The 24,600-nt window shown below is 33.6% G+C and overlaps 1 protein-coding gene and 1 pseudogene across 1 annotated transcript; both read right to left on the reverse strand.

The window, feature by feature from the left end:
• Nucleotides 1-3,732: 3,732 nt before the first annotated feature.
• LOC131647961 (cyanidin 3-O-galactoside 2''-O-xylosyltransferase FGGT1-like) lies at nt 3,733-7,074 on the reverse strand. Its single transcript, XM_058917772.1, has 2 exons — nt 5,606-7,074; nt 3,733-4,655 (listed from the first exon to the last, which is right to left on the reverse strand). Exons 1-2 carry the CDS (start codon nt 6,969-6,971, stop codon nt 4,627-4,629), a joined length of 1,395 nt encoding a protein of 464 aa, XP_058773755.1. The 5' UTR covers nt 6,972-7,074; the 3' UTR covers nt 3,733-4,626.
• Nucleotides 7,075-9,627: 2,553 nt separating this feature from the next.
• Nucleotides 9,628-11,017, reverse strand: LOC131647962 (cyanidin 3-O-galactoside 2''-O-xylosyltransferase FGGT1-like; annotated as a pseudogene).
• Nucleotides 11,018-24,600: the final 13,583 nt, after the last annotated feature.

A 24,600-nucleotide genomic window follows, 5' to 3' on the forward strand; every position in this document is an offset into this window, starting at 1 on the left:
CTTTAAGTCATTCTATTGAGTTCAGAGATCAAGAACTATGTACAAAAAATGGTTCAAGTCCCGACTGTGGTAAAGTCTCATAAAAATTTTGAAAACCTAAAAAATTGAAGTTCTATTAGTGTGACTCCAATCACATTATTCATCTGATTTGAATCAGATCTCCAGGGAGTTAAAGGAATTATTTCCTGATTTCATGAATAGAGTCACACATTTCCTCACACAAACTGCACACTACGTGACTAGAATCACAAGACTATTTGACTTGAATCACACTAAACTGAAGGATTTCCATTTTATTCTGGAATTTTAACTCGAATCATAAATATTCATGGCTCAAATAATAAGACTCTAATCATAGATTGTGTAAATTCTCAAGTTAGTTCGTGGTATCCTGTGTAAAACCTTGTTTCAGTTCGAGATTAACTTGCTATCAAAATCTCAAGTTTGTTTGTGGTTATCCTGTGTAAGATCTAGGTCGGTTCATAAGATCATACCGGTTTAAAAGCTTGTTAAGGTTTGAGATATGCCAGGTATTAAATGTCATAGGTTTGTGGTCAGCTTGTCAAAACCCCGATTCGGTTCGTGAGCTCAGCCCGGATTAAAAACTCTCTTGGTTCGAGATAAGCCCGTATAAAATCTCGATTCAACTTGGATACTAACTGCTTCAAGTTTTTGTTTGAAAATAAGAATAACCAATTCAATACGTCGTTTGGAAGGAAGACTAACCGCTTCTATCCATGTATGTTGTTTGGTTGGAAGTTAGCCAAAAAATTAGCTCTCCTTGTATAAGTGGGTTCGAGAGGTCAACCTACTAAAACCTCTTAAGTTTATTAGATACTCTCAAGGTCAAATCTTGGGGACATGACTAAGTCTTCTTGACTGAAACTGTATAATTCCAATTGTTTTCTCTCTTCCCTTAGCTTTTACTTTCCGCATTCATTCTTAATTTTCGTTGCTAATTTCTAAAATCTTTTAAAATTATTTTAATCTCTTAAAATGATCCTAAAGTTTTTCAAACTACCATTTTTTAAAACACACAATTCACTCTCTCATGTGTGTAGTCATATGTCCGACAGTAATTTCCCCTTAAGGAATAAAGGATCTTCTAGAAGAAGTCCAACAATGTATTACCCCTTAGGGCAACAAGGATCTTCTATTGGAAATTCAGCAATGAATTATCCCATACAGCAGTAAAAATCTTCCAAGTCTTTGAACTTAATCTCCATAACATCCATGCTTATGATATATTTTGATCCTTCAAAATCCATCACTTATTATAACCCTTCGCCCCTTCAAGATAATCAATTAAGACACTCTTCATAGCCCTAGCATAAAATTTTATTTTTTTATAAGAGCAAATGACAAAGCTAAAAAAAATCAAATTTAAGTAGTGTACTTCTTTCCCGCTCCAAACTTCCATAGGTGTTTTGAAGTTTATTCTCGTAGATGGAGATGTGTTAATCAAGTAAGTTACTTTAGCAACAACTTCACCCCAGAAACTCTTTGGTAACCCATCTCTCAAAAACATGCATCACACTCTCTCCAAAATGGTTATATTCGTGCATTTAGGTAAGCCATTTTTATTGAGGTGTTCCAACAATAGTTATATGCCTCTTGATACTATGTTTCTTGCAAAACTTATTAAAATGCTCCCAAAGAAACTTCGGGCTATTTGATGTTAAATATGGTCAAGGTACAAAATTCTAGAAAGATAACCGATTACCAATTTATGGTCGCTTGGAGAGAAATTTTGGTATCATGGTTTCTATCCGAAAATATAATTTTAATGTTGCTAAATACCACTTTTATACAAATTAGAATTGAGAAAAGCTACATAATTTATTACCCCGTTAGTTAAAGATTGTATGCACCATATTCAACCTCCAACTCCAAGGGTGCATGACTATCCACTAGTTGCCTGTCTCTCTGATGATATATTTAGTCTCAAATCTGCTTATGATTTTCTTGACTCCTATCCTAAAATTTCCATAATTATTTCTTTGTTTCAAGTTGTTTGGAAATGGAAATGTCCAACTTCTATGTGTACTATACTATAAAAATGGCGCATATAAAACTTCTCACTAATGAAAAACAATCCTGAAGAGGTATGCCTCCTGATAACTTATGTCTTAGATCCAGGGCCGGTCCCGACTTTTTGGAGGCCCTGGGCAAATAATGAAAATGGCTCATAATATATAATATAATTTTCTTTAAAAAAAAATAACATCAATAGCACCACCTAAAAAAAGTTCATATTTTAATCAATATTATCAAAATACATTCTAACTACTTAAAAAAAGTCTTCCTTCTAGCATTTTTTGAAGCAAATTCTTCGATCAAGTCTTCATATTATATATTTTCCAACAAATCATTTTCAATCGCTAATAATGCTAACCCATTAAGTCTTTCTTGTAACAAGGTAGACCGCAAGTAAGACTTCAATAAATTTCACAACGTTGACATTGAACCGATAAATTTCACAACATTGAAGTTGAACCGATAAATAAAAAATTAAAAAATAATTAGTAAATAAAATTAACATTTACTTGAAATTGAATTTGTATAAAGAATTTATACCAATTGAAAAATAAACAATAAATAAGAAGAAAAAATTACCAATTAAAAAAAAAATTGAACAACTAACCTTAAATTTTCATTTATTTTTTTTGTTAGAGATAAAGAGGTGAACTTTTATTAGGTTAATATTTATCTATATATTAATATTAATATTTATTAGTTTTAAAAATAAATAAAAAATGTATATTATTGCAAATTTGGTGTGTTAGTCAACCACCGGTGCTTTGAGTGCATCCAAAAAGACAGAAAAAACAAACAAAAAATAATTTTGCAAACACCAGGGCTCGAACTCGAGTCCATTCAATTACAAGATTCCACACGCTTCCGCTAGGCTACATTCATTTACTTGTTAGAATCTCAACCCAAATTATATATTAAAATTTTAATCTTTTTATTTATAAGGCCCATAACCAAAATTTTGAGGCCCTATTTTTTTTGAGGCCCTGGGCTGTGGGCCTGGTTGCCCTGGCCCAGGGCCGGCCCTGCTTAGATCTAATCTTGCACCAAAATCTATCATGCATCATCAAACCTGATTATTGAAACAAACTTTTCTGCTTAAATACTCTTGCATGGTTGGAATTGAACCCATCATCCAACAATTTAGGTAACACTATACTCCTCTTGCGTCGCAGGAATAAAAACTTTCATCCAACAATTTGGCAACATAGAAGCAAATTGAATTTCTCCTCATTCAACTAATTCCTAAAATTGTTTTTTTTCTTCCTTTTAATGTCATCTTTTGACTCAAATATTCACATTTTTCTAAGTTATTGACATTTATTTTAGCTTATTATCAATAAAAGTGTTGAAATAACATTTATTATTTCTAGTTAAAGTTTCATCTAGTTCACATATATTTGAGTGTATAAGATCTAAGGGATCAAAATCTCTAATAACTGATTTAAGCATTGTCTTATTATTTTAGCTTGACTAAAATATTCACATTTTTCTAAGTCATTGACATTTAATTCTGGAATTAGGCATAAAATACTTAAATTAGAAAAAAAATACGCTTATTAACATGATAAAGTCTAGCTTGCCAAACATAAAAATCACACAAGAAGTATACAGAAAAAGAAATTTTATTCAGTTAAATATTCAACTTAAACATGCCATTAATGACATACGTATTCTTTCTCAACAAAAATATCATTCTTAGAGATAGTGTACACATCTGCTCCTATAGAGTGACTAAACTTGCCTTATACAGAAAAAGCCTAGAAACACGGTTCTTTCTATTCACAGAAACATGCATGACATCCTTTTATATTAAAGTCTTCCCGAAGGTGAAATTCAGCTCCACGTCTATAATTCCAACAATATTAGTAGTGTGATCATCTATCACAACACTTTCTTATCGTCAACATTTATGTATGTTTTGAACATAACAAACATAACAAGAGGTGTCATTTTTTATCCATCAACCATCAGATCCTCCAACCATGTTAATTTTAGTGATCATAGCAATAAATTACCCAACAGTTAGGTTAGCATGTGCACTGGAGCCAACATCAGGCTTAGGCCCGCTCTTACATGTCTTAGCAATATGACCGGATTTTTCACAATTAAAGCAAGTGAAAAACAGGAGCTTCATTTCTTTGAGGAGGTGGATGATACCTATCAATTTGAGCAATTAGGGCCTTATAAGGGTTCCCATTTTTAATTCGGCTCACAACATTATGATTTTGTTTCTATAGTGGTTTGTCAAATGACTTCAAATCCGCATCGAATTTTTGCTGTTAAAACCAAGATTTCATCTTTCTTGTCTCCAATATTCTTCTTCAATCCAAAGGGTCATAATCAGACTCTCAATTCAAATTGTTGTTGTTGTTGTGATGAAACATATATTTAGAATCTTTCCAACCAATGGATGATTTGTCAATAATAGCAGCAATCTAAAATTGTTCATCTAAAGGCGTACCTTCAGTGATGATCTCGTGCGTCATCTTTTGAAGTTCGTGACTTTGAGCTTTGACGGACCTTTCATCTATCATCTGATACTTGAGGTAGAGATTAACATCATATTTCTTTGCTCCAACTTCTTCGGTGTCATACTTCTTTTTTAGAGCTTCCCAAACCTGTTTTGTGGTCTCATTGTTAATGTAATATTCATACAGATCATTAGTGAGTTCATTCATAATATGGTTTTTGCAAAGATATGCAGTCTTTTTACAATGGACGATTTCTTTCTTGCGTTGTGAATCATTCGCTTTAGTTTGTGCAGTAGTGGAATCCAATTCACTCGAATTAACAATTCCATTTTAATTCACATATTTCTTTATATGTTAGTTGTTTGGTTGATTCAGAAGGAGCAACATGTCATCGGTCAGAATGTTGACAAATCTAAGAAAAATCACATATTTTGTTTTCATCATTTGAAGTGACTTCCCTCAAACTTGAATGATTTGTTAAAGACAACTTGACGATTTCTTGAAAAAACATTTACATTTTAAAAGAAAAAACATAATGGTATTCTCTCTGTGACAACCCCTTATCTAACTACTAGGCCTTATCTACCGAGTATTGTGACCGGCACACAATTATACATATTCCCACGCTTATAAGACTTAGAACCAACTTTTTTTTTTAATCACAGATTATTAGTGATCAATTTTAATATGTAAATAAAAGGACTTTAAATCTTAGGCCAAACTACTTTTGAACAACAAATTGTTAATCTCGATGGATAGGTTAAATCCTACTAAACTAACCAATAAAAAGCAAATCATTTGTCACGATGCAATCATGTGAATTACCTTTTCCTCCATGGTCGTTAATTAAGTATTAAAGACAACTGTTTGTAAAGATAGTGCCTGCTTACGCCACTACCTTATTCTTATTAATTACTTAAATATATTTAATCTTTTTTATCACATAAAACACATTTTCTATGAAACATCAAATAATATAGCTAATCATAATCATAATACAAGCACACAAAAATAAATAATCATAAAACACAAAATAACAACAACAATAATACAATTATGTGCAAAATAACTCACAGCAACAGAAATTTATATCAAACCTTGAAGCTTTTCACAGAAACTATCAACACATGAAGATTCTAGATTCTCACTCAACAAAAACTTCCTTAATTCATTCTTATTTTTTCTCACTTCTCTTCCAATCTCATTCCCTTCATCCATCACAATCTTCACAGCATTACAAACACTTTCTCTTGTAAACAATCCATCTTCATCACCTTTCTCAACTTCCACACCAACTCTCAATTTCTCACTCACCATTCTTGCATTCATTATATGATCAACACCTACACGTGGCAACAAAACCAACTGACACGTGTTAACTAGTCCCTCAGTTATAGAAGCAGCTCCACAGTGTGTTATGAAACATCCAACAGAAGGGTGTTCCAAAATCAATTGCTGTTGAATCCAACTTCCATTAACAATCCCTTTTCCTTTAACTCTTTCATTGAACCCTTCAGGTAAAGCTTCTTCAATTGACTCAAATCCATTAGGTGGCTTAAGTGCTGCAAGAAACGGAAAACCGGTTAACTCAAGACCTAGCAACAGCTCTTGAAACTGATTTGGTTCTAATGGACCTTCACTTCCATATGTACAAAAAACAACAGAACTATGATTGAATCCTTTAAGCCATGAAACCCATTTTTCATCTAAAAAAGTTGTTGGTGATTCTGGTAATAGAGGACCTGAGAGAAGAGATGGTTTATCATAAAAATTTCCAAGGAATTCAGCATATGGTCCATCAATTTCTTTGCAACCTTTGAAACCGATTGCATCTGCTGAACTTGTACCTATGTGCAAACGGTCGTATAATAATACACCACTTCCAAATACTAGTTTCCTTGATGAAGATAGAAACTCAAGTTCATGTTGATGAAGCTTGATATATGAATCAGGGTAGTTTGAAGGTGGTTTTCTGAGATCATCTACTGTTAATCCTTTTCCTTGGCTTTCTCTAGGTCCATTCCAGAAGTAAGATATAGAAAAAGGACTAGCTATCCAGTATTGAAGACTTTTCATACCTAGTTTTTGAGTCAAGTTTGGTAGCCAATATTGGAAATCAAAGAAAACTATTTGTGGTTTTAGTTCTTTTAGAAGAAGTTCAATTTGATTCTGAGTTTGGTCCATGGCTGTAGCAATAAGAGGGACTAAAGAAAAGGGTACATCTGAAGATGTTTCAGCATTATGAGGAAGTCCATCAACATGAGGAACATTGAGAGGGAAAAAGGTGATGAGGTTTGGGTTAAGGTTGAGATGTTGTAATTTGGTTTGTGTATTTTTGGGAATGAAGAAAGAGATTTTGTGTCCTCTTTTGGCTAGTTTGTTAGAGAGGTGAAGATATGGAGTAAAGTGTCCCATAGCAAACCAAGGAAACATTGCTATGTGCAAAGAAGAAGGTGAATCCATGGTTGTTTGTTATTCAATGGAATGAAGTGGACAAAGCTATATATATAGATATATTTTACAGAATTATTAGTTTTTGATCAATTATGTTAATAATAACTTGAAAGAATGAATGCATGAATTTTGTGTATACAGGAGATTTAATTTTCAATATTTATACTTTAAACATATAATGTATTATATTCCTTTAGTTTTTTAATCTGTTTTGGGTCCTGGGCAACCGTAGCCAACTTTTTAAATATGATATTATTGGGGTGTTATTGTATTCGGTGTTGGCATATATGTTTCTAGACATCATAGCTATAAAATAATAACACTACAATACATTTAAGTAGGTTGGATTTATCTTTTTTAATTTCTAGTTTGGATTGAAAACTCGAAAGGGCGTTTCAGGCAAAAATTAGGGATCAAAAGCGAGAGGCTAGAGTATGAAAACTCTTCACAAAATAACAGTGTATACCCCTTGAAAGTGGACGGATCAATTCAATCGCTACTTTTCTGAAGCAAAGCGTTGAGACAATCAAAGGATATGGGAACTATAGTAATATCAGTTTTAATGGAAATTCGAGCATTTTTCATTGTCATTTTACCTAGTGTATTTTTCCTTTCTTTTTGCAACTACCTCATTTAGGAGTTGCTTCCTTGTACAAAGGCCTATTCACAGGAACACTTTCATCAATAAAATGATCCCTGCTAAAATCTTTCTTTGTTGATTTTCCATTTTTGTATGTGAAACGTGATTTAATTCGTTATTAAACATTATATTGAGAACGTTGGAGAATAATAATCACAAGCTAAAAATGAAACATAACTTTACATTGACATGAAAACATTCCAAAGGAACCCAATTGCATCCAAATGTTGTTGTTTTTTTTTTGTGCAAGTAGCAAGTCATGATACATGATAATATTAGGGATTGATCTTGATGATTCCATTTATGATTACTTGTTTGTGTGATTATTTTGATCCATATTTGATTACTTGCTTGCTCATATGCCCCCTTAGGATTTATTAATTCGTCTCCCGATTAATTTAAATTAATTAGACCTTAGGATCTCAATCCAAGCATGATAAAAATTAGAGTTAGTTCCCTTAATCTCAACCTTAGGTCAATGGTGCATGATAACATTAGGGTAGATTTTTCCACTTAGTCATTTCTTTTGTATGCCATTTTTCTTTCACATAAAAGACTAAAATCTATCTTTCTCAACCAAACTTCAAAAAACTTAACAAAATTCAAAACACTTTCATAATTAAAGAAGAAATACTCATGTACCTCTTGCTTAAGAGGACCACTTGAGTATTCTTCTAACAAAACACCAACAAAGTATTTGCATCGTTGGCATCTTTTCTTTTCAGGGCTAGTTATTTCTTCTCTACCGCATCGAAGGTCGTGTCTAATGCTAGAGTGCGAACGTTAACTCCGCCCATTAAAAAACACAAACAAACAAAAAGAAACTGTTGGGAAGAACTATGTAACTTTGATTTCTCTATTGCATGTTAGAGATACATAGACACATGATTCGAATAATTTTGGTGAATTCACTTATTTATAACCCTTTCTTTTCTCTTAATAAGCATTAGATATAACACACTCTTTGATTAGAAACAACAAGAGTGGATCCCATAGAGTACTACGGACGCGATGGATGCTAATACCTTCCCCTCGTGTAATCGACTTTCGTACCCTTCTGTTGTTGTGATACCATCCTTTTCATATTTGAGGTTTGCTGAATATTTCCTTTCTCTTATTGAGATAAATAAAGTTCAATGGCGACTCTGTTGTTTTTTCGCGGTAGCGACATCGACATGAGGATATCTCTGGTATCTTATGTAGGGATTTACTTGAGTTTGGTTTTAATTTATTTGTTTCCAGTAATTTAACTTCTAATGTCTAGTATTTTTTTTTTTGAAGTGGTTAAGGGTGCAGTCGACTTTTCATAGGGATCCTAGAATTTTTTATTTTGAGTATTTTCTATTCTTACGAGCTAAGGTTAAATTAAGGGGAAGTTTTTTCTTTGATTTGACTTGCAGTGGTGTGGACCGGTCCAAAAATCAGATCAAACAAGTGACTTCTCTGATTCTGGGTCTGACCGGTTCAGCCCGATGTGCTATCTCATTTTATGTCATTGATAAATCCACCAATATTTCAAGTATCCCTCCTAAATCAGTTTAAACTATCTATTGGATCATTACAGAAACTGTTACTGCTATAAACGATGCATTATCTTGTCATAGACTACTCAACAATTGGGTACAAGATGAATTTAAAAACGCCCCTGTAAAAAAGTAGTGTAGTGTAGACACTTTATATACTTTCTACTGTCTCATTTCTTTTTCTCCTTCCTTACCAGAATCATAAGTATTGAAAAGATTTTATACAAATCTTATTATTGTTGAGAACATTTTTTTTCTTAATGTTGCCATATCACATTGTGAGTTTTCTATGCCATTTTACTTCTCTGTGGCCTAAACAGCTACCAGATGAGAATGCACTTTTGTTAGAGAGACCTAGAACAATTTGCAAGAACCCTACATCAATTGATGAACAAAATCTTATTTCATGGTGGTAGAAAATGAAATCAATAAAGCCAAATCAAAAGAAATAATGTAAATTGTTAGGTCCTTTACTCTACAGAATTTGATGCAGTGTTCTTATTTATAATCAAACTGAATTAACCACATTCATTATCATTGTAACTGAAAAATGCTAGAGCAAATCATACAGTTTTTGGCAGAAACTATCAACACATGAAGATTCTAAATTTTCGCCAAGTAGGAGGTTTCTTATTTTTGCATGATTTGTTCTTACTTCTCTTCCAACCTCATTCTCATCATCCATCACAGTCTTCACAGCTTCACACACACTTTCTTTTGTAAACAATCCATCTTCATCTCCTTTCTCAACTTCCACACCAACCTTCAACTTTCTACTCATCACTCTTGCATTCATGATATGATCAGAGCCGGCACGCGGTAACAAAACCAACTGACACTTGTTAACAAGTCCCTTGGTTATAGAAGCAGCTGCACAATGTGTTATGAAACATCCAACAGAAGGAAGTTCCAAAATCAATTGTTGTTGAATCCAAATTCCATGAACGATCCCTTTTCCTTTAACTCTTTCACTGAACCCTTCAGGTAAAGCTTCTTCAATAGACTCAAATCCATTATGTGGCTTAAGCGCGGAAAGAAACAGAAAACCTGTTAATTCAAGACCAAGCAACAACTCTTGAAATTGATTTTTTTCCAATGGACCTTCACTTCCATATGCATAGAAAACAACAGATTCGTGTTCGAATCCCTTAAGACATGACTCCCATATTTCCTCCAAATTAGTATTTGGTGGCTCGGCTCGGGTAATAGAGGACCTGAAAGAAAAACAGGTTTTCCAAAAACAGTATGAAGATAATCAGTATATAAACCATCGATTTCTCTGCAACCTTTGAATGCAACTGCATCTGAAAACTCTGTGCCTATGTCAATGTGATCATATAATAAAACTCCGCTGCCAAATTCTAGCTTCCTTGCTAAAGCTAGGAATGAAGGTGGTTTCATGAGATCAACTTCAGTTAACTCTTTTCCACGGCTTTTTCTTGGTATATTTCCAAGGTAGGTGGTTGATATTGGATTGCATATCAAATTATGAAGACTTTTGATGCCATGTTTTTTATTCAAATTCGGTAGCCAATATTGAAAATCAAAGAAAACAATTTGTGGTTTCAGTTCCTTTAGAAGAAGTTCAATTTGCTTCTCAGTATGGTCCATGGCTGTAGCAATAAGAGGGGCTAAAGAAAAGGGTACATCTGAAGTAGTTTCAGCATTATGAGGAAGGCCATCAACATGTGGAACTGTGATAGGGAAAAAGGTAATAAGATTTGGATGAAGGTTGAGATGAAGTAACTTGTTGAGTGTGTTTTTTGGGATGAAGAATGAGATTTTGTGTCCTCTTTTGGCTAATTTGTTGGAGATATATATGAAGATATGGAGTTAAGTGTCCCATAGCAAAATGTAAACATTGCTATGTGCAAAGGAGAAGGATCATCCATTGTTGCTACTGAATGGAGTAAACCAGGGACACAAATATATATAAATATAAGTGGAAGTTAATTAAGTCCTTTCATTATTTAAATTTGTGAAAATTGTGTACTTGATGATACCTCGACAAATTGAATGTTACAAAATATGCCGCTATTTGATTCCACAACTCAACTGTTGGCATGCATGAAAATGTTCTGAGATTCTTGGCTTAAGAGACATATTGTCTATTGGCAAGGAATTTGGAATATGCACTAGAAAAGTTTTCCACCTACTATACCGAAAATTAAATATGATAGAATCAAATTTAGTGTCTTTAACTCTTTCATTCATCATCACTATTTTGACACAACTTTATCCATCACAGAATGTCTTATAGAAGTATCTTAAGAGAGTCTAAATGTAAAATTTTTTGACACACTAATCTGAATACGCCTAACCTCAAAGGTATATACTTAAGAGCACATTATAAGATAAAGTTTGTTGAGATTGTAATAATTCATGCTATCGAAGCATTCAGCTGTCAAAATACCTAGTGGTGTAGAAACGTCGAGGCAGGTTGTTTGACAGAATTTTCGACTTGGTTTATTTTTTCTGTATTTTGGACTTTTGTGTTTTGGATTTTGATTTAGGAAGCAAGTTAACCTAAACCTATAAATAGAGGGAGTAACCCCTATTATTGTAACACTTGCAGTTGCAAAGAATAAAATTACAATTTGTGAGCAGAGAGAAATTCTACAAAAAAATCTCTTCTTCCCTTTATTTTGTTCAAGCCCTAATTTTCTTACTTCCCCAATTGATCTTTTCTTTTCTTCTTCCATTGTTAATTGCTACACAAAATCATCTTGCACCAAGGTTGGTGATTCACTCGAGTGAAGAGTGAAGAACAAGAGAGAATTCGTTTGGATTAATTGAATCTTGTTCATAAAGGTTAATTCAGAATTACTTAAAGTCTTGGGTTTATTTCCATCAAAATTATCTCTTGATGAATCGGACTAAGAAAATATATTTTCATGGATTATAATAAATGAGGAGAAGAGGTTGCAGGAAAGTGTGATCACATCGGATGATGTGGTCGGTAATGAAGGTGAGCTGGTACATTATGTTTTCTATGCAGATGTCGAACCAGTCAATGCAGGTGAGACATTGAATGATTCGAAGTGGAAGAAGGCAATGAATAAGGAACTGAAGTCCATCGAAGTCACTTGTTGAATTGCCTCAAGGGAAGAAGGCAATCGATGTGAAGTGGGTATACAAGGTGAAGTTGAATTCAAAAGGGGAAGTAACTCGACAAAAGGCTGGACTTGTGGCAAAAGGATTTCTTCCTAAAGAAGGAATCGACTTCGATGAAATTTTTGCACCTGTTGCTTGGATCGAAACAATCAGGTTGGTTGTTGGTCTAGCGAACATGAACAATTGACACATATGTCAGATGGATGTGAAATGTGCATTCCTAAATGGCCTCTTAAACGAAGAAGCTTATGTCGCACAATCATTTGGGTTTTTGAAACATGGCGAAGAAAGAAAGGTGTACAAGCTTCATAAAGTTCTGTATGGACTCAAACAAGCTCCAAGAGCTTGGAATAAGAAGATAAATAACTTTCTAAGGGAGACGGAATTGTGAAGTGCACAAATGAGCATGGAGTATATGTAAGAAGAAGCAAGAGTGAATTGCTTATATTATGTCTCTATGTTGATGACTTTTTAATAATAGGTAGCTGCAAGAAAGAGATCGAAAACTTCAAATGTGATCTTATCAAGAAATTCAAAATGTCTTATCTAGGCGACATTTCATATTTCCTTGGTATCAAATTCTACAAGAGTATTAGAGGCTTGTTGATGCATCAAAGAAGATATGCAAGTGAAATACTCAAGAGACTTGAGATGGAAGAGTGTAATTTAATTTCGACACCCGTTGAGCCAAGGCTGCAACTATCGAAAGAATCAGATGAAGATGATGTCGACCTAACACAGTACATAAGGCTTATTGGATCAATAAGATATCTTTGCCACACAAGGCCTGATTTAGCATACAGTATATGTATGGTAAGTAGATTCATGCAAAATTCAAAGGTATCACATCTAGCAACGACGAAGAGGATACTAAGGTATCTAAAAGGAACTATCGACTATGACATTCTGTTTCCACAGCTGATGAAGGAAAATAATGTAAGCTATTGGGTTACACCGACTCAAGTTGGTGTAGTAATGCTAAGGATAGAAAATTCACACCTGGTTATATGTTTATGCTTGGTGGTGCACAAATTGCTTGGAGTTCGAGAAAGGAGGCAGTAGTAGCATTGTCTTCGTGTGAAGCAGAATACATACTTATTTCTCTCTGTGCATGTCAAGCAACATGGATGGTGAATCTTATCGAAGAGATTACAGCGAAGGATCATGGAGAAATTACCATGAAGATCGACAATATGTTTATTATCAATCTAGCGAAGAACCGGATAACACATGGACGAAGCAAGCACATCGAAATGAGATTCTATTATCTTCGAGAGCAGGTAGCAAATGGGAAGCTGAACTTAGAACATTGCAGATATGAGAATCATATTACAAACATCATGACAAAAGGAGGGCAAGTCGAAGGATTCAAGAAATTAAGATCAATGATGAATATAGATAGCTTTGACGCAATGAATTTGGAGGTGTGTTAAGATTGTAATAATTTATGGTGTCGAAGCAGTCAGCTGTCAAAACACCTAGTGGTGTAGAAACATCAAAGCAGGTTGCTCGACAAGATTTTCGACCTAGGTTTATTTTTTCTTTATTTTGGGGTTTTGTGTTTTGGACTTTGACTTAAGGAGCAAGCTAACCTAAAACTATAAATAAAAGAAGTAACCCCTATTATTGTAACACTTGAAAACTTGTCGTTGCAAAGAATAAAAACACAGTTTGTGAGCAGGAAGAAACTCTGTAAAAAAATCTCTTCTTCCTCTTATTTTGTTCAAGCCCAAATTTTCTTTCTTTACCAATTATTTTTTCTTTTCTTCCTCCAATGTTAATTGTTGCATAGATCTTGCACTAAAGTTGGTGATTTACTCGAGTGAAAAGTGAAAAACAAGAGAGAATTTGATCGGATTGATTGAATCTTGTTCATTATAATTAATTCTTAATTTCTCCAGATCTTTGGTTTAATTCCTACAAAATTATCTCTTGATGAATCGGACTAAGAAAATATATTTTGTATGGATAATGATAAATGAGGAGAATAGGTTGAAAAATGGTACTAAGCATACTAAAAGGAATCTGCCATTGGAAAGAGCCTAAAAATAAAGGGCACTACACATTTGTGCAAAATTATAACCCTACTACTCTTATAATTTGATAAATATATTCAGGTTTGGTTTCAATTATTGTTTATAAATATTCTTGAGAGGATAATTTAAAAAAATTCATGATACCACTTTTTCTTTTTATTTATTTATGTGTTACATAACACGGACAAAAAAGAAGTAAGATTAAAAGGAAGTAAATTTTCTTTAATAATCTTCATTTCAAATCTAAAAAGATGAGAATGAGAGTATAATTAAAGACAAAATTTATATACAGTTCTTTAGGCGTGGTTCTTACTATTTTTTAATGAAAATGTGACAAGTGTATAATTTCCTCTTACACGTAGGCAAATTTCTCCTATTTTTACTCACTAAATCATATTTACGTATATTTGTCATATTTTTATTGAAAAATAGTAAGAACCACACCTAAAGAATTGTACATAAGTTTTGTCCTATAATGGAATCCAAGAATTATACCTAAGTTTTGTCCTATAATGGAATCCCAGTTTTTTGGACTTGTGAACTTTGATAGGTTAGCGATATGAGCTCTAACTTGAATCATAGAATCCTATCATGAAGGTCTAGTTGCTTTGCTCTAACTTGAATCATAGAATCCTATCATGAAGGTCTTTAGTTGCTTTGGTACAGATTTTTGGACTGCAATACAGGTATTTTGCATTTTTAATAATCAAAACTACGTCTCCAGAAAATACAAAACAACATTTTATTCCCTAATTTAAACAAGGGAGAAATACATAAATCAGTATAAAATCATAAAATCATCTCAATATTTATAATTCTGTAAAGAGGTTAGCGATATGAGCTCTAACTTGAATCATAGAATCCTATCATGAAGGTCTAGTTGCTTTGCTCTAACTTGAATCATAGAATCCTATCACGAAGGTCTTTAGTTGCTTTGGTACAGATTTTTGGACTGCAATACAGGTATTTTGCATTTTTAATAATCAAAACTACGTCTCCAGAAAATACAAAACAACATTTTATTCCCTAATTTAAACAAGGGACAAATACATAAATCAGTATAAAATCATAAAATCATCTCAATATTTATAATTCTGTAAAGAGGAGAAAAGAATGAAACAAAATAGCAGTAGCACTTTCTGTAATAATCAGATTAAATGAGATATTTCATTACTAGTAGTACTATTTCCCTTATCACCTTTTTTGGTATCCTAAACGCAATTACACTGTTCGGGTTCGATCCTTTCGCGAGATGAAATCATTGCTGATTTGTCTAGCGGAAAAGCAATTACATTGTGCTGATTTGTCTAGCGGAAAAGCAATTACATTGTCCGGGTTCGATCCTTTTGCGAGATAAAATCATTGCTGATTCGTCTAGCGGAGCATAAATCACGTAAAGGTTAAATTTTAATGGTAGAAGCTTCTTCACTTTGTAGGTAAATAAGAGAAATTAAGCTTGCACTTGCTCGCAGCAAAGAAACGTGATTCTCTAAACGTTCGCGGAAGGTCATGCATGCAAATTGTTGAATTGAAAGTGAAAGTGATTGTGAAAGTATATCCACTACATAAAATAGTAATAACAAAAGTTTTGTGCGGAGGAAATTATGAACTTTCAATTAGACTCTAATGTACTCCCTATTCTAAAAACCATGTTTAGGATTAGGGTTTAGAGGGTAAGTTTATTCTTGTTTAAATATGGAAAAATAAAAATAAATTTTATTTTATTATTATTTAATCATGAGATTCTTTTTACCACCTTTTAAATTGTGAATTTTTTTTTAGATCATGTGACATTCTATCAACCGCGTTACCTAAGGTCTAAGTCATTATTTATTTATTTTTGTTTTTATTAACTTTCGTTCTCATTGAGAAAAATAAACCAAATAAAATATTATATATTTTCAAAGAATAAAAAATCCAAAAAATAATTTTGTATAATTATTATGATTTGTGTGGTTTCGTTAGCGGTTTTAATAGTACTAATCATTAAAAGGATGGTTACATACTTTTTAGGTAATCAAATGATAATTAGCCAGTAATTTAATTTTAGAAGCATAATAAAAGTAGTTATATTTTGATTTTTGTCGATATATTAATGTTTTATTAAGGTAAAATATAGTGTGTTACTTATTTTTGTTCACTAAATATTTGATTCAAACAGAAATCAATCTGATATGTTATAACTGTGCCACACTTAAGCAATAAATGTTGTGTTAATTTCAACTCCATGCTTATTGTTGTCTCTACTTTAACTTTGGAGCTTTTATTATTAGAACTTTAATTTTAATTTTGATCATATTAATTAAATATATATTTTTGATAAAAAATACCAGAATTGCCTTCAATATATAAAAATTAATTGGGTTTTTTAAAAACCAAATAATAAAAAATACACAAATTAGAGAGAAAATAAAACAGAGAGGATAAATCAAAATCCTTGCAAAAAGGTTAATGAACCTATAACTAAGACATATATATATAAATCTAAATCCTTTTAAAGCAATTGATTAAAAAAATTCTGAGTATCAGAAAAATAGAAACGAATAAAAAAAGTTATGGTATATTTACAAAGTTTATACAAATGTATATTTTTTATTAATGATATATGACCATTTATGTTTTCCTAGAATATAAATAATAGATAACAATGCTAATATGTGCACTTTTCTAATGAATAAAATATGATATTTTCTATTGAATAACATCTGACTGATATTATAATACAAGGAGCTCATAATTCATTCATGATTCAACCACTAATATAATACTTATGACATTTTTTCTAATAAAATTTATAAAGATACTTGTTTTTCTTTTATTTTTTTAGTTTGGGAAAATATAAAATTTAAAAGATCGATTAAAGGCTGTAAAACCGAATATCAAAACTTTAAAAAAAGTTTTGTACATACCAAATTTTAAGGGATTGTTTGAGAATTGATTTTTTGAAGCATTTTAGAGGGGAATACTTTGGAAGGTTACACTTATATATAAGATCATATTGTTTTTTAAATTTTTAAAAATATCAAATATATTTCTAAATGTTGGCATGTCAATTTAAAGGGTTAGGGTCTAATATTTAAGGCCCTCAAAATATAAGGGGTCTAAAATTTTAGACAATTTCTTTATAGACTCGCATGACTTCTTAAGAACCCGTAGTGAAATTCCATAAATGTTCCTATATTTCGGAAGTGCATCTTCGAATGTACATTTTTCTGGAAAACAAGATGATTTTGGATGTGCACTTTAAGAAAAAAATGTGCATTTCGAAAATGAACTTCCAAAGACACCTTAAAACTCCACTGTCCACTTCCTTTTAACCACCTGCCACTGTACCTAAAACCAACACCGATACTCCCTTCACCGTCTTTCCCTTCCTTTTCCCATGATATTTTCCTTCAACTCAGTCGCACCACCTTCTATTACTTCTTCCTCTGCCTCAACTTCACAAACTCACAACATCGAACTCACAAACACCATAACATTATCACCACTAATCACCCAACTTACACCAAAATCAACCCGAGAAATCAATGGCAAGGAAATTGATAATAAGGAAGTGGGAGAAGATTCAGAATTTGAATTTGGTGTGGATCGAAACCAAGAGATGAAATAGATTTGTGTGTTCTTGATTTTGAAGGGGGAGAGGAGAAAAAAGGTATATGAAGGGTTTTTTCGAAGATACATCTACGAAAAGACACCTGACAGTTGAAATCCTACGTTTAAATTGAAATATAGGTACTTTCGGAGATGCATATCCGAAAACATCCAAAAATGAGTGATTTTGAAGATGCTTCTCCGAAATAATTAAAAATATGAAAATGAATGGTTTCGGAGATGCATCTTCGAAATCTAGGGGTATTTTTAGATTTTCAGCAGGAGTCTTCACCCTATGGGAATGTACAAAGAAATTGTCAAATTTTAAAAGTAAATGAGCCCTAAAATAAGTAGTGCCTTGGAATAAAGGCTCCTAAATTTTAATTAAGGCCTCAAGGCCCAAACTCTTTCACAAAATATTTTTCATAAAAAATTAACTTTTTTATTTTTTATTAAAAAACTGACTTTTTGTTTTTGAAACAAACTGACACTTTTATTTTTGAAATTGAGATTTTTTTAAAAAAACAGTTGGACCTTTTTACATTTTTGGAAAAAAATGATTTTATCGATAAAAAATCGGTTTTTTATCGAAAAGTCGACTTTTGATATTTTTTAGCAAAGAAATCATTTTTTTCTCAAAAAAGGTCGAGTTTTTATATTTTTGACAAAAAATCAATTTTTTCTTGGAAAATCAATTTTTTATATTTTCGACAAAAAAAATCGATTTTTTTTAGAAAAGTCGACTTTTTATATTTTCGACAAAAAATTAATTTTTTTCTCTAAGAAGTCGATTTTTTATATTTTCATCAAAAAGTCGGTTTTTTCGGAAAGTCAACTTTTTTTATTTTCGACATAAAATCGGGTTTTTTCCGGAAAAAGTCGACATTTTATATTTTCGACGAAAAATGGGTTTTTTTTTTTCAAAAAAGTCAACTTTTAATATTTTCGATTAAAAATTTTGGTTATTTTTAAGAAAAGTCGACTTTTTATATTTTTGAAAAAAATCGGTTTTTTTTTTGGATAAGTCGAATTTTTTCATTTTCGAAAAAAATCGTTTTTTCTATTAAAAAAAATGGTTTTTTTACAAATAAATCGACTTTTTAAATTTTCGCCAAAATATCAATTTTTTTCCAAAAAAAGTCGGCTTTTTAATATTTTCGACAAAAAATCGTTTTTTTTTAAAAATCAACTTTGTATTTTTCGACAAAAAATTGGTTTTTTCTCGAAAATGTTGACTTTTTTATATTTTCAAAATAAACAATCGTTTTTTCTTTCGAAAAAGTCGATTTTTTATATTTTCAACAAAATATCAGGGTTTTTTTCAAAAATTTTGATTTTTTTATATTTTTCGACAAAAGTTTTTTTTTCTCGGAAAGAATCTAAAATTTTATATTAAAAAAAACGGATTTTTTTATTTTCGAAAAAATACAATTTTTTTATATTTTGAGAAAAAACGACTTTTCTTATTTTCGACAAAAAATCGTTTTTTACGGAAAAGTCGATTTTTCATATTTTCGGAATAATCAATTTTTTTTTTAATTTCTAAAAAATAGTGAGTTTTTTATTTAGTAAAAAATATTTTTTATTTTTTAAAATAAAATTAATTTTAAATCATTTAGTTTCAAACAAATTATATTTTGGGACCCTTACTTTGGCCCAATAAAAAACAAAAATATGAGAGGGCTTTGAAATATGGGGCCAAAAAATTAGACAATTTTTTTATCGACCTCTATAACTTCTTAAGAACCCGTGGCAATTTCCATAAATGCCTCTATAATTCGGAGATGCATCTCCGAAGACATCAAAAAGGGTGATTTCGGATATGCATCTTTGAAATCATTTTTTTTATTTTTAAAAAGATGTTTCCGGAGATGCATCTCCGAAATCACCCTTTCGAAGATGCATCTGCGAAAACACCTGCGTATTTTTTAAAGGGTTAATGAACTTTTTGGTCCCTCTAAATATTGCAGATTTCGTTTTTAGTCCCTCCAAAATTTTCCTTTAAGAAATCGTCCCTTCAAAATTTTTCTTCTAAACTATTGGTCCCTAACGTCAAATTTGCTAGAGATTAGCTACGAATTTAGCCACCGATTAGCTACAAAATTTGACGTTAAGGACCAATAGTTCAGAAGAAAATTTTTGAAGGGACGATTTCTTGAAGGAAAATTTTGGAGGGACTAAAAATGAAATTTGAAATATTTAAAGGGACGAAAAAGTTCATTAACCCTTTTTTAAATTCAAAACAACCTCCCCCTCTTTTCATTCTACCCAAAACACAAACTTTTCAACACAACCCCCATTTCTTCCAACTTCTACACAAACGAAACCTGCTCTACAACTCATTTCAACTATTGACAAGCATTCAAAGTCTCATTCAGCATCAACTCCAATCATCAACAAATTGTAAGTTCTCTTATTTTGAATTCTAGGTTGTTTATGTTGTTAGGGCACTTATAGATTAGTAAAATGTTATAAGTTTAAGTTATTGTATGTCAATGAGTGTGTTTAGATAGGAAAAAAATGGATTTTGAAGCATTTAGGGCAAGAACTGGGTTTCGGCAGAAATAGAATATCGCAGGTGTTTTCGGAAGTGCATTGTGAAATCACCTCTGACCAGTTTCATAAATGCACTTCAGAAATGTAGTCTGAACTGTTTTTTATTTTCTAAATTGTTTCAGCATCTTACCGGTTTCAATTTTTTTCAGGAAATTGTCAGGAAAACCAGGCATGACTTAGACAGGATAGGGAGACCCAGACGGCATCGGCTCGAAACGAGCGGGCTGCACAGCTAGCAGCGACACGGGGACAGGATCTAGTACGAGTACCCGTCCAAAATGGATGAGGCGCCTGCAGGTTCCTCATCTGGATCGAGGAGTAGGTTGGCTCTGGCGTCTTCCTCCCGTGAGGTAAAGGAGGATGTGATGGAGGAGCATCAGTAGTAGATGGAGGCACCTGAGGAGGAGGGGGTACCCAGGGTGGAGGCTCGGGACGATGAGGATGAGGGCTATCCGGGAGGGCCTTCTGACACATCTCTGTTAATTTACTACCACGAGCACGTCGCTCGACGTGTTTGGGAGGGAGAGGTAGTTTTTTTAATTACACTTTATAATTTAATCGTTTTTTATTTAGGTTTTTATTGCACTTTCTTCTAATGGTCTAACTAACATTGTTTTTTGTTTCTATTTTTGTTGTGACAGGAATGGGCGACCATAAAATTCGTGAACCATGCGCGGAAAATATTTGATCTGTTTAAACCATGGGCCCAGTGTTTTAATGACGTTGTAGCTAAGAGCGGGTTTGGTGGGTTATGCATGACCGAATATAGTACCATAAGCCACGACATGCAGGGGGCTTTTGTCGAACGATGGCACAAGGAGACATCTTCTTTCCACTTTCCTGTTGGGGAATTGACGATCGCCCTACACGATGTGGCCTGTCTGCTCCACCTGCCGATCAGAGGGAGGTTACAGGACCATTTTCGGATACAAAGGGTTGAGGCCATAGAGTGGATGGTGGACTATCTGGGTATGGACCCAAACATGGCGGATTATGAGTGCAAGAATGAGGCGCATATCCGATTCTCCAGCTTGAAAGAGCTTTATGAGAACCACTTGGTGGCGGCAACGGAGTCCGAGCAGGAGGGTGACGGGCTTTTATTGAGTATCACCGTGGTTGTGCTCTGCGGTGTTGGTTCATGTTCTTGGTAGGCAGTACACTCTTTGTGAACAAAAGTGCAACCTACATCGACATGACTTATCTCCAATACTTTATTGATCTGACTACAGTTCACGAGTGGAACTGGGGGGCCGCCATTCTGCTATACATATACTAGGAGCTAAATGAAGTCTCCAACTAGAGGACCAGACAGTTGACTGGATCTTGCACACTCCTTACGGTTATTTCACATTTAATTATGGTTCATATTTTTTTAACATATTATCGTATTTGTGTATCAGGGGTGGATCATCTCATACTTCCACCGCATCCACGGCTTTGACATTGATCTTGTGTACGATGACGCCATGCTTAGGGCCGCACGATATGTCCTCCAAAGGGGGAATAACAAGGTGGGCCCATATCGCGTGTACCTCGACCGCACTGTTCACGATGAAATCTATTGGACACCCTTCACTGATTACGGAAATGTTGTCCCATTCGACCTCACCGCATTATATTCTAGATGGTTGGCATGTGGGACCAACACCATGGTCAGGTATATGCCGGAGCAGTGCATGAGACAGTTTGGACGTGTGCAGATGATATTGAAGTCTCCGTTTGAGGTTGCTCCTGACACCGTTACCCGAGTGGGTCTCATCGCTATATTTGAGGACTGGGCGCATCATTTGGTGCCATAGGAGTATCGACTTATGGTGACCACCAAGAGCTGACACTGTGTAGATGGGTACGTGACATGGTTTTACCGGGTGTCACATTCTTTGATGACGCCTAATGCTCTTGGAGAAACAGCAGGTCGAGGATGACCATGCCACTTATCTCTGGCTGATATGCTAGCGGATACAGATGCTTGGGCAAGATGCATTGGACAGGGGTATCATTGAGCAGGGCGGTCCAGATGCAGTTGCCATTGTGGAGAGGATGGTCAGTGATGAGGCCGACGCGGCGGCGTATAGGAGGCAAAGGAGGTCGCAGGGTGTTCGCATTAGGCATACTCAGCAGCAGTTGCCTATTTATGTTTTATTCATGACTTTTTTGAATTCTTGTTGTAATATTTTGACACTGATCACTTACCTGCATATTTATAATATTTTTCGTATTTATAATATTGGTATTTTATTCTAATTTACGTGTTATATTTTGTTGTCTAAGTTATATTTTGTCGATTAATGTAAAATTTGGGATTAATCATTGTTTAGAAAAGAAAAAGAAAAACTCAGAGCATATTTCGGAGATACATCTCCGAAACTGGTCTATATGTTATTTCGTATATGCATATCCGAAAAAATCCAAAAATAGATGTTCTCGGAGATGCATCTCCGAAATAATTGAAAATGTGAAATGGGTGATTTCGAAGATGCATCTCCGAAATCTAGGGATATTTTAGATTTTTTAACAGGGGTCTTCACGCTATGGGGGTCTATAAAGAAATTGTCAAAAATTATCATTTAGTAAAAGGCCTAAAAAAATGGGTCATATAGGGGCCTAAAAAAAATGGGCCATATAGGTTTTTTTTTTAAAATTTCTTTGTAGACCCCCCTATGAAGAGGACCTCCAGCGGAAACCCAAAAATACCTCTGCTTCGGAGATGTTTCTCCGAAGTTTTTTTTCTCAAAATTTTTCCATAATTCAGAGATGTATCTCCGAAAACATCAATTGGGGGTGTTTCCGGAGATGCATCTCCGAAAACACCAATTTCACATTTTTTTGGTGTTTCAGAAATGCATCTCCGAAATATGCATAAACCTATTTTTTTCTAAACAATGTTTAGTCCCGTATTCTATATTAAACGAATGCTTAATGTAAACATTGCTTGATAAAAACTAAATATAACATGTAAATTGGAAGTGTCCCTAGGCCCTCCCGGGTAGCCCTGCTCCTCCTCCTCCCCGTGCGGAAGGTCAACATCAGGTATCACCTCCTCCTCATCCTCCCGTACTGCCTGATGGGAAGAAGACACCCGAGCCAGCCGACTCCTCGATCGAGATGAGGAACCAGGCTCATCCATCTGGACGGATACTTGTGTTCTACCCCGTCCCTGGGTCGATGCCAACTGTGTCGTCCGCTCGCATCTAGCCGACGCTGCCTGGGTCTCTCTGCCCTGTCTAAGTCGTGCGGGGTTGCCTGCCATTTTCCTGAAAAATTGAAATCCATTAAAATGCGATACAATAAAAAACTTAAAAAAAAACATTTCTGGGTTAATTTCGGAAGTACATTTCCGAAACTGGTCAATGAGGTGTTTTCGAAAATGCACTTCCGAAACCCCCTACGAACTCCATTTTTGCAGAACCTCCACACCTTGCCCTAAATGCTCCAAAATAAAAAGTTTCCTATCTAACTATATACAGTGACATATAATAACTTCAATGTAATACATTATACTAATTTCTAACACCCTAATATCAATTTCAATCCTAAATTTCAAGTTTTGAAAACTTACAAATTTGAGGTGTTGTTGTGGGTGCTTTAGAAGTGGTCTTTGAATGTTGGAGAGCAATAGGATGTTGTTTTGAAGTAGCCTTTGTAGTGTGCTTCTGCAAATGCTTGAGAAATTTGGAAAATTTGAAGTTTAGGGTAAAATGAAAATGAGGGAGGCTGTTTTGTTTAAACAGCAAAACGCGCGATATTTCGGAAATGCATCTCCGAAGTGGTGTATGTATTTCCGAAATAAATTTTTTTAGGTAAAAAAAAAGGTGTTTTCGTAGATGCATTTCCGAAATCACTCTTTTTTTTAACTTCGGAGATGCATTTCTAAAATATAAAAGCATTTTGGGAATTTCACTACGGGTGACCAAGAAGGATGTAAAAGAAATTTCCTTTTTTTTACTCCTCCATTTTACTTCTCAATGGCTTTAACAATTACCCGTAATCGATGAGAATGCACTTTTGTTAGCGAGACCTAGAACAACTTTATGTTAAATTTGCAAAAACCCCGCATCAATTCTTGAACAAAATCTTAGTTCATGGGGGTAGAAATCAATAATACCAAATCAAAATTCAAAAGAAATAATGTTAATTGTTAAGTCCTTTACACTACAGAATTTGATGCAGTGTTC

The sequence above is a fragment of the Vicia villosa genome, linkage group LG2 (assembly GCF_029867415.1).
Source record: "Vicia villosa cultivar HV-30 ecotype Madison, WI linkage group LG2, Vvil1.0, whole genome shotgun sequence".
NCBI classification, from domain to species: Eukaryota; Viridiplantae; Streptophyta; class Magnoliopsida; order Fabales; family Fabaceae; genus Vicia; species Vicia villosa.